The sequence below is a fragment of the Vombatus ursinus genome, unplaced genomic scaffold (genome assembly GCF_900497805.2).
Source record: "Vombatus ursinus unplaced genomic scaffold, bare-nosed wombat genome assembly UNPS02014848.1, whole genome shotgun sequence".
NCBI classification, from domain to species: Eukaryota; Metazoa; Chordata; class Mammalia; order Diprotodontia; family Vombatidae; genus Vombatus; species Vombatus ursinus.
Genome location: NW_020954626.1, coordinates 1,669,038 through 1,679,399, shown reverse-complemented (window position 1 = coordinate 1,679,399; position 10,362 = coordinate 1,669,038). Strand labels below are relative to the sequence as shown.

Sequence of the window (10,362 nt, the reverse complement as noted above, 5' to 3'; positions counted from 1 at the left end):
CTCTTCCCCTCCACTGTAAAAGCTTTTTCTTGCCTCTTTTATGTGAGATAATTTACCCTATCTTACCTCTCCCTTTTTCCTCCCAGTACATTCCTCTCTCTCACCCCTTAATTTTATTTTTTAGATATCATCCCTTCATATTCAACTCACCCTATGCCCTCTGTCTATATATATTCCCTCCAACTACCCTAATAATGAGAAAAGTCTCGTGAACTACAAACATCATCTTTCCACTTAGGAATGCAAACATTAACCCAAATTTTACAATAAGGTACTATAAACACCCCATAAAAGAAAATATTCAGACTTCATTGTCATGAAGTGTGGCACCATACACCCTCCTCCTCCTCACCGCCCCCCCCCCTTTACTCCCCTCCAAGGGATTCCTAAGAGCTGGAGGTTAGAAATGAGTATATTCCTGGCTTGTGTGACCACTTTTGCAAAGGTATGAAGCAGGAAATGAAATAACCCAGCCTGTGAGAATGTAAAGTCAATGAAGGGAAGTAAAAGGAAATAACGATCAGATATATAGATTTAGAGCTGCAAAGTACCTTAAAGGCCATCAAGTCCAGCCTCCATATTTTCTGATGAGGAATGGAGTCAAGAGAGATTAAGTGACTTGCCAGGGTGAGAAAGCTACTAAGTATCTGAATTCAGGTCTTTTTGACTTCAGTTCCAACACTCCATCCTGCCTCTCTCTAAGGCTAGAGCCAGATTAGGGAGAGCCTTGAACACCAGGCTAACCAGTTGTATTTTAACTCACAGGCTCTAGGGGATCACTGAAGGTTTCAGAGCAGGGCAGTAACTAATGAGAAATTTTCACACCCAGAGTGAGTAACACAGAAGACTTGGGGAAGTGGAGTGGGGGTGAGGATGAATTTAGGTAGCTTCCTATTTTTCACTAGTTATTCTTGCTAAGGAGGTGCTAAGCCATCTAAATTCGGCAAAAAAAATACAGTAAATGCAACCAACAACAATTTGGGTTAATCTTACAATCCACCATTTCACTATTACAACATCCCTAAATGATAGCATAAGACATAACAGAACATAGCAAGATAAATGTTAAGCACAGACCTGAATTTCTGTACTTCATAAATTACTTCTAAATGCTAAAGATAGTATATTCAAGGTTAATGACAATGGCATAAATTCTAAATATTATTTCCATCGATTTTAGTTGTGCATATTTTATAGATTTCATAATATATGTACCTGAGTTTAAGGCTTTCAGAAAGTCTTTCAGCTTCTTCAATAGCTTTTTTGATGTTCCCAGGTCCAAGCATTGAATGAAAGTAGTCCTAAAATTGTAGGAAAACCATCCCATAATGTTAGTCTTGGCCAATGATCTCCCAGAATAGTCTACAAGCACTACAATAATGAAAAAACCAACAACCACATTATGATCATGGTCCTTATGATTAAATGAAAAAGACATTTTCTTAATGTATAAACTACATTAGCTCAAACTTAAAACATTTAATCTAAAGTATGTTCCAAAGATAACTCCTTCATCTCTCCCTATGGTTAAAGTATTGAGTAATGAATACTAAACCTTTTTTGTCTGTAAAGCTCCTTTTTAGAACTTTGCTTGTATTATCTGTGAGAATGCTATTAATTACATCTCCTTTTAGTATTTTCTTTATATTATATGTGAGAATGCTAGTAATTATATTTTTATGAGTAAATAAGTACTGTTTTCTATAACAGAACACATTTTGTAGCTGCGATTTCCTCCTACCTTTATTCTTAGGATTAGAAAAGCAGCTCATATGTAGCTACAAAGCATATTTTGCTTTAAAAAGTGACAGGTTTGTCCCCATAACCATTTTATGTTTATTTCCTAACAGGAAGAAAACACCTAAGCCTTAAAAAGAAATAAGCTGGGGGCAACTAGGTGGCACAGTGGATAGAGTACCGGCCTTGGAGTCAGGAGGACTTGAGTTCAAACTCGGCCTCAGACACTTAACACTCACTAGCTGTGTGACTCTGGACAAGTCATTTAACCCCAACTGCCTCAACAAAAAAAAAAAAAAAGAAAAAAGAAAAAGACATAAACTTCAGAACTGTGTGAACTTTTTAATCACAAAATATTTCCCTAAAATAATTATTGTATTTGCCTAAAAGAATAAAAACCTGTTGACCTCTATTTTCTTAATGTGTTAATGAGCACAAAGGCACTAAGAAATAACTATTAGAATAGGACATTTATTAGAACCTGAGTGGCTAAGGATAACTCTATATGAGTACTGAAGGGCTGGATGTGACCAAAACACGTTTCATTTGTTATAACTTCTCAGTATAACTGCAAAGAGCACAGTGATTTGTGCATAATAGGTGCATAACAGCACAGCTCATAATAGGTACATAACATCCTGGCACATAGCCACTTAATAAGTACTTATTAAATGAATGACAGGGATACAATAAATATTTGTTGAATAATTTAATCAAAGGGCAGCTAGGTGATGCAGTGGATAGAGCACCGGGCAGAGAGTTAGGAAGACCTAAATTCAAATGCAGCCTTAGACCAGAGACTTGACAATTACTAGCTGTGTAAGCCTGGGCAAGTCACTTAAACCCAACTGCCTCACCAAAATAAATAAATAAATAAAAGAATAATAATAATTTAATCAAATGCCTAGAATTCAGGAAATACCAGTCTCAACTGCTCATCAGACAATCTTCCTCAGTTAAAAAAGAAATATCCTGGGGGCAATGTTCAATTGTTTTACACTTTTAGAGATTTTATGAATCTACCATAAGAATAAATCATGTTTAATACTTCTTTTATCAAAGGTCATATGGCATATGGGATCCTGAGCTAATAAAACTGGCAAAAAAATGTTCATTGATACAAAGTTCAATGTTTCACGAAGGAAAATTAACATTATTCTTAAATTATAAAAATTCTTTTCAGTGTAAGATTTCTATAGCAATATATGTGAAAACTATTAATATAAATGTGTTGATATGTTATAGCCTAAATTTAGAAAAGTACCTGTTTACAAATGAGAAAAACTATCTGTGAAAACGTCCAGTTTAGGCTTGCTGAGAAAATTTTTCTCTCTATATGTGGGCATGCCAGTTGAAAATTAGTAATAGAGAACATAACTCCAACTTTAAACTAGTTTTCCAATTGTGTCTTTATTTAATAATGAATTTTTAAACTGCTTGCTTGGTTTGGTAAAGGTTTTGAAATATCTTCAAATTTTTAATAAATTTTTTAAAAGAGCACTACTAGCATTAATACATGCCTTACCAATATTCTTAATTTCTACTCACACTAAAAGACTGCATCACTCTCCTAATAATCTTCCCACTCCAAATAAGTTCTCTGCCTCCTCCACCAAAAATTTTACAAATATGAACATGCCCATTTCATTCTGGAATATTGAGAATGCTGTAATATTTTTTTTAAAAAAATCATACATCTAATCAAAATTTTATTAGTCTGAGATTTATATTTCACATACATACAAATGGTTTTTTTTCCCCACAAAATGTAAGAAAAATGCCAGTAAATTAATTAATAATGTGGATGGCATAAATACTTTATCATTTAGTAAAAACATAACTTATACTCTGTTACTTCCTCTCCAGCAGCCAAAACTAACATGTTAGCCAAACTTCACTCTCCATGAAAACGGTTACATAGTTTATGTGCGTTACTAGACAGATTAGATTATCTTCCCATTCCCTATTTTAAAGAAAAAACAAAACAAAACAAAACAAAACAACACAACACCAAGAGGTACAAAGAGGTATATATTTTTATTATGCCAATGTGTCCTAACAAAGAGTACTGGGAAAGCCATGCTTAGGGGAAAGAAAGAGGAATACCCTGGGAAGAGCAAATGAAAACAATATAAAAGAATTTTATTGGGATTAGGGTTTGAGTAGCCTACTTATAAAGCCATGGCAATAAAAAGTGCTTTCAAGTTTACAAAGCCCTTATCTCACAACAATATTATGTGACAGGTACTATATCATTTCAATTTTACAAATGAGGAAAGTGAAGCTCAGTTCCTCAGAAGTAAAGTGACTTGCCCATGATCAACAAGACAGTTTCAGAACAAGGATTCAAAACCAAATTTCTGATTCCAATCTAGCAATCTCATACCACACTACCTTTCCAGTTCCCCCGTCTCCCAGAATAGGAAGAACTATTTGGAAATATAATAAATACCTCAAATCATCTTTTAAAAAAATGGAGGGAGGAAGGAAGGAAATGTTTATGGTAGTCAAGTCTTTTCTCGGTAAGCCAATTTCATTAGTATATATTATAAAACCATTAATATGGAGACTACAAAAACTAGTTTGAATTTGGGCAGATCTCTTCTATCCATTTGCAAATATGCATTGAGGCTACTTGGACCATTTGCAGATTAGATCATTGCACTAACTGAAAATGGGTCCCTCTAGAAAACTGGAGTGTAATATTTAGGTTACATCAGTAACGAATTTGAGATAACTTTAATAAAAAAGAAAAATCTGAAACAGAAACAGCCATGAAATATTCAAAATAGTTACCTTAATGAATAATCAAAATAAATGACATTATTTCAATGTTCTATGCAGACAAAGATATCTGAAGAAAGAAAAGTTGTTATTTTTCTAAGTCTTTTAATTAAAACAACTAGATGTTACACACAAAGAATATAATCATCTCAATACTGAAAGCCAATACTAACTTTCAAAGGGCTTCTCTACCAAAACAGGTAACCTATGAACAATCTTCTAAATGGACAATAACAAACCTTGCTCTCAGCTGGTATAATAATCTCTAATAATTTACAAGGTTTCCCCAACATGCTATTTCCTTAATCTATTCTCTGTTGTTTTCTTCTTACTTTCAATTGACCAATCCAATTTCAGCTCAACTATGTACTTTTGCATCACTTTATTTAGTCTCCTTTTCTTCTCATTTGTCTACATTCTCAAAATAATAGAGGAACAGGCCCTGCCCCACAGAAGAAACCCACTGAATCAATCAATCAACACACATTTATTAAGCACCTATATGCCAGACATTGTACTAAGTGTAAAGAATACACTTTGTCCAACAAAAACAATCGGAAATAGTTTAGTAATTTAGTAAATTTATCTTTAGAATGGCTACTACATAATGTGAGCAATGGCAAACATCTAATTCCCCTATGATTAAATTTGTATTTCATGAAAGCAATGACAGATATACTTTTATTATATTGTCACTTACTTGATAAGAAAAAATTTGAATTCCTCCCATAAAACCTAGGACAATTTCATTAAAACAGTAACCAAAGGTGAAAAAATCTATAGCCTATTGTCAACTTGGCTTAAACCAAAGAAACACTTCTGCAAATAATGAAATTAAATTGACATGTAAATTGCCTTCTCCTATCCCACACATTCACTGAATTTGTGTTCACTGAATCGATACTATGAGTTCTGAAATTTGATTTGTATATGTGCTTAAAAATTAGTAACCAGTTACAGGCATTTGATAGCCCCTATTTATAAAAACTAACGGCCAAAGAAAAAGGAAAAACAACAACAACATACCTGCTGCTGCTTGAAATCAGGTCTTTTTTTGATAAGATTATAAACAGTTACATATTTCATATACAGTACATAGGCTTTTTCCTCATCACGGTCCAATCTGCATTCTTCTGCTGTCCTGAAGATCTTCAGGGCGCTCTGCACATAACTTGAATTGGAGAATAAATAATTAAGCTGACATTGCCCATGGCATTAAAACAATTGGTAAGTAAAATTCAGAGATATCTTAATACAGAAAAATCTCATTTTTGGTGTCCTACTAGTTTAGAACTTAAAATCTGAATTTAAGGTAGACAGAAACTTAACTTTCTACTATAGGTAAAATTCTGTTATAAATAATAATGTTTATTTAATGGAAACAAAATTATTTCCACATTCTGGAAAATAGTTCAGATTAAAAACAAATTCTATACAATGAATCACCCTCTAGAAATACTTCCTCTAATCCCTATCTTTGGTAAGGATCACATTCTACAACAAAAATTTGATTATATAACAATTTCTGCATGTAAGAAAAGAGAGCAAAACTCCCTTAAAGTAAAAGTACTCTTAAGTTCTTCTTATTCTTTGCCACTTTTAATCACCAAAACTACTAAACAAAATCTATCCTTATCACTCAACCAGATATCAAAACAACATCCAGAAGTTGGGAAGAAGGTGTGACTACAGGGGAAGGGGGAGGGGAAGGAAAGAAGTACATGACATCTCTCTCTTTATTGGGTTTGATTCACGTTTTTTTCAGTTGGTTAATTTTCTAAAGAGTGGCATAGCTAAGCTCTATTTTAAAGCTCCTACACATTGAGTTAAGGAAGTTACTTCTGAAAATGTAATTCATTTCCACAAAATGCCATTAATATTAAACAATTAGAGTTTTTCATGGAATTCATTTAAAGAGACTTCAGCTAACTTTGGCATCATTACTACATCACAAACAAATCCCATCTTGAAAATCACTCTATAATATTATCATGAAATCACTCTATAATATTATTTGACCAATTATCCAAGACACAAATCAGGTGGCCTGCCAAATAAAACACTGTTTTGCCTCAGGTCCTATTTTACATGCAATCAACATGAGGCAGGAGATACCTGTTAATTATGAAAAAATAAATTTTACTAATCAAATTAAGAGTGCAAGCTATTACAGGATGAATGTTTAGTCAACTTAAAAAAAAGTCACTTTAAAACTGCTGAGATCTTGACTCCAAATTTAACAGAAAAAGTTATCTATGGCTTCTACCTGGTAATATGTTACTAGCTTTTTGTCCTGTTACTATTTGTCTCTGAAGGTAATAAAAGTACCTCTCTTTCAGTCTGTAATTCAAATTTGGATAAGGACCCATCCAACTAAATTATAGAGTTTTATTACATTAGAATAACCTTGTTATCACTACCCTAGTCTTACATTTAATATATGCTAAGCTAGAACTTCAAGTTGCTTATACCTAATCATTTACCCCAATTTAAGAGCCAAATGATTTCTGCTTAAACTTTCAAGAATTTTTTTTTTAAGAGAAAACGGTAATATGTTACTACAGGACATCATTCTCAACTTCAGGATGAGGCAAATCAGTGCCTAGTAACTACAGAAGGGTCTCACAAACCCTCCAGGAATGCTCAAAGAAAGCCCAGAGCACATCTTGACAGAGTATTTGCTGGGCCATGCATATACTATATAGATAATTCTCTCTTCCTTCACTCCCTTTTTCCTTCTTTCCCTCCACACAGAGAGGGCAAAAACTGAGCTATAATAGGTACAGTGGTGGCAGAAAAGCCTGAAGAATCCCCACTGCTACTAGGCCAACTGGCGTATGTATGCTGGGTAATACTTTCCAAGATACTCCCTATAGTAAAATGCATGGTTAAGTTCAAGCTACTTTCCAATAAGGTATTACTGAGAATATACATAGTAGTATCAATAAACATAACAAAACAGAAAATGAAATTTTAAAAAGTAGAGCCCTGGGGCAACTAGGTGGCACAGTGGATAGAGCACCGGCCCTGAAGTCAGGAGGACCTGAGTTCAAATCCGGCCTCAGACCAAACACTTGACACTTACTAGCTGTGTGACCCTGGGCAAGTCACTTAACCCCAATTGCCTAAAAATTGAAAAAAAATTTAAAAAATTAAAAAAAAAAAGTAGAGCCCTAAGAATTCTCACTCTATAAGTTAGCAGATAGACTACTTCCCTCTGACTATGTGGAATAGAAGCCATCATAAAAGCAAACAAAGCAATCCTTATTCTATACTCTTAAATCTTCATCTTCAAATAATTTTTTTAAATTTTGCTTTTCTGATAACTAACAAACCCACTTGAGCATATTTGTGCACCTAAGCCTTATTAGAAAATCCTTATTCCTCTGTAAGTCAAGGTTAGTACTTATATTATAGATAAATGAATTATTACAAATAATGACATAATTTTATGACTAACACAATGCAATCTATGCAGGAGGAGCTTTATATTTATTGCTATTAATACCTGACATAAATATTTTACAGTACCTTTAAATATATAAGATTCTACAAGATGAGACTTTAGGCCACATAATCGAACACCTTCATTTTAAAGAGGAAAATGAGGCCCACAAGTCAAATGACCTGCCCAAAGTCAGACATAGCTGAGCTGGAATTTGAACCCTGTATAAATGACTCTAAATCATGCATTTTTCTACCATATGATGTTGCTTCTCATGTAAATGTTATATAAATAGGCTGGCTCCAAACAAAACTGTAAGTCTGTGGTTGGTGCCCAGAACTCCCCTTAACATCTCTCTCTACACCCTGATTTCTCCTCTCTACCTCATTTCAATTGCATAGTACTCTTATGAGCTTCCTTTCTCACCTCTTTAAAACCTTTTAACAAATTATCTCTAAGTTACTTACCCCATATTATAATTGGCTAATAATGACTTACGGTGTTACTTCTTCATATATGGGCGTTTTAACAGGGATCAAAACTGTAAGCTAAAGAAATAAATTTCTCACGGTAGAATTTCAGGCACCAGCCAAAAAGTAGGAGATATACCTTACTGCATCCATCAATAAAGGAACATATTTAATTGTACCTAAACTGACCTTTAAAAAACCTTTTAAACAGTCTATATATCTGTGATGGTTTTGATATGATTCCATTTTGTCTGATGCTTCTATTTGTCTAGTCTACAAATTTTTTTCCTTTGCCCAATGGCATATTAATTTAACTGACAACTGACTCTTCCGAGGACTGATCATCAAAATAGTGTTTGTTGAGTCTGACAAAGAGATAAACTTTGTTTATCTTCAGTTTCTCCTATAAACTGCTCTTGGTGGGATGGCAGAGTGGATAACGTCAAGTTGTATGGGTTCAAGTGCTTCTTCTGATACATAAAGGCTACATGACCAGGGGCAAGTCTCTAACCTCTCCCAATCACAAGCAACTCTGTAAGTTAACAGGTAAGTTGTCAAGCTAAATCAATAGAACGAGCTCCTATATTGAGAATTCTCCACAAAATGAACTCACTGGTTTAGGACAAAAAAAAATTTACTATCAGAATAACTATTTTGCTTTATTTTGAGTATTCAAACAACTCTTAACAGAAAAAAAAAGTCACAGAATCATAAAATTGGAAGAGACCTTAAAGGGCCTGATATTTAAACTCTCTCCCCAAAAAGCAATCCTTTAAACAATATCTGACAAAGAGTCCAATTTCCACTTGAATATTTGAAGCCACAGGAAGCTATTTTTCAAGGTAATCCATTCCAATTTTGGACAACTCTAACTGCTGGGGAATTCTCCTTTATAATGAACTGAAAGCTAACTTTCTGGTGCTTCCACACCTCCTCTTCCAGAGAGAAAGCCTTTCAGATACCTTGAGACAGTCATCATGTGGTAGGTAGCAGGAAGTCAAATGCCCAATATTAAATCGCAACCTTTTTAAGGTCTTATTATTCTATTTATGTGATGTCTGATTCAAACTGATTTAGGTGAAATATATCCTTAACAATGTGGAAATGTGAACTCATTTTAAGTGAATTAATATCACATATAAAATTTTAAAATAATTATACCTCTTAGTACTTATTTTCTCTACTTTAACTTCTGTCTTCTTGTTAAGTTCTTTCAATGAGGAACCAAGGTAGAGCTCTTTAGGTACTGAAGCCACAGCAGGCATGGTGAACACTATTTACTTTCACCCTTTCACAATGGGTGGAATGTCTTTAAAAGCAGTTCTTTTCTGAAACAAAATAAAAATTTCGGAATGCCGGTTATTTTCACTATTAAAATAATTCAACTGAGTACCAAAATGAATAAAACTCCTAAAATCTATATTTGAATCTACATACAACATGAATTATTTTCGTGTGTGTAATGATTCTTTTTTTTTTCCAATTTAAAGATACACATGGGGCCAAAGTTTAAATTATATTTTTTCCCAAAATGAACCCAAATTTGATTTTTAAATGATATACTTAATCTCAACAAGAATGAAAAAAAATCAAAATCCCCATATACCATATTATCAGAACTACTTAAGTTTTACATTTAAACAACCTAATAATAGTGACTTTCATTCTCATGTCAGTTTACATGTTCATATATAGTTGTAGACAATATACATACTGCTATACTTTTTCCTTCACTTTGCATTATTTTATATGTTCTTCCAACATTATTTCCCTTGTCATTTTAAATGGCATAACAGCATTCCCTTACATGGATTTACAAGTGTCTGTTCAATTATTTCTCATCCACTGAGTATATAAGTTTTTAGTTTACTACTATTACAAATAAAGCATCTATTAAGCTTCATTTCAAGATAGATCTGTTTTTCC

The 10,362-nt window shown here is 33.4% G+C and overlaps 1 protein-coding gene across 2 annotated transcripts in view; it reads right to left on the bottom strand.

Moving 5' to 3' along the window:
- The window catches only part of USP8 (ubiquitin specific peptidase 8), a 79,415-nt gene that overhangs the window by 52,019 nt on the left and 17,034 nt on the right, over positions 1-10,362 (bottom strand). The window contains exons 2-4 of one of the 2 annotated variants that reach the window (XM_027840832.1): positions 9,598-9,764; positions 5,548-5,692; positions 1,216-1,301 (exon numbers count right to left, since the gene is read on the bottom strand). In XM_027840832.1, coding sequence (XP_027696633.1) covers positions 1,216-1,301; positions 5,548-5,692; positions 9,598-9,701 — 335 coding nt within the window. In that variant the 5' untranslated portion in view covers positions 9,702-9,764. The remainder of the gene's footprint in view (positions 1-1,215; positions 1,302-5,547; positions 5,693-9,597; positions 9,765-10,362) is intronic. The other variant, XM_027840833.1, reaches the window with a different exon arrangement.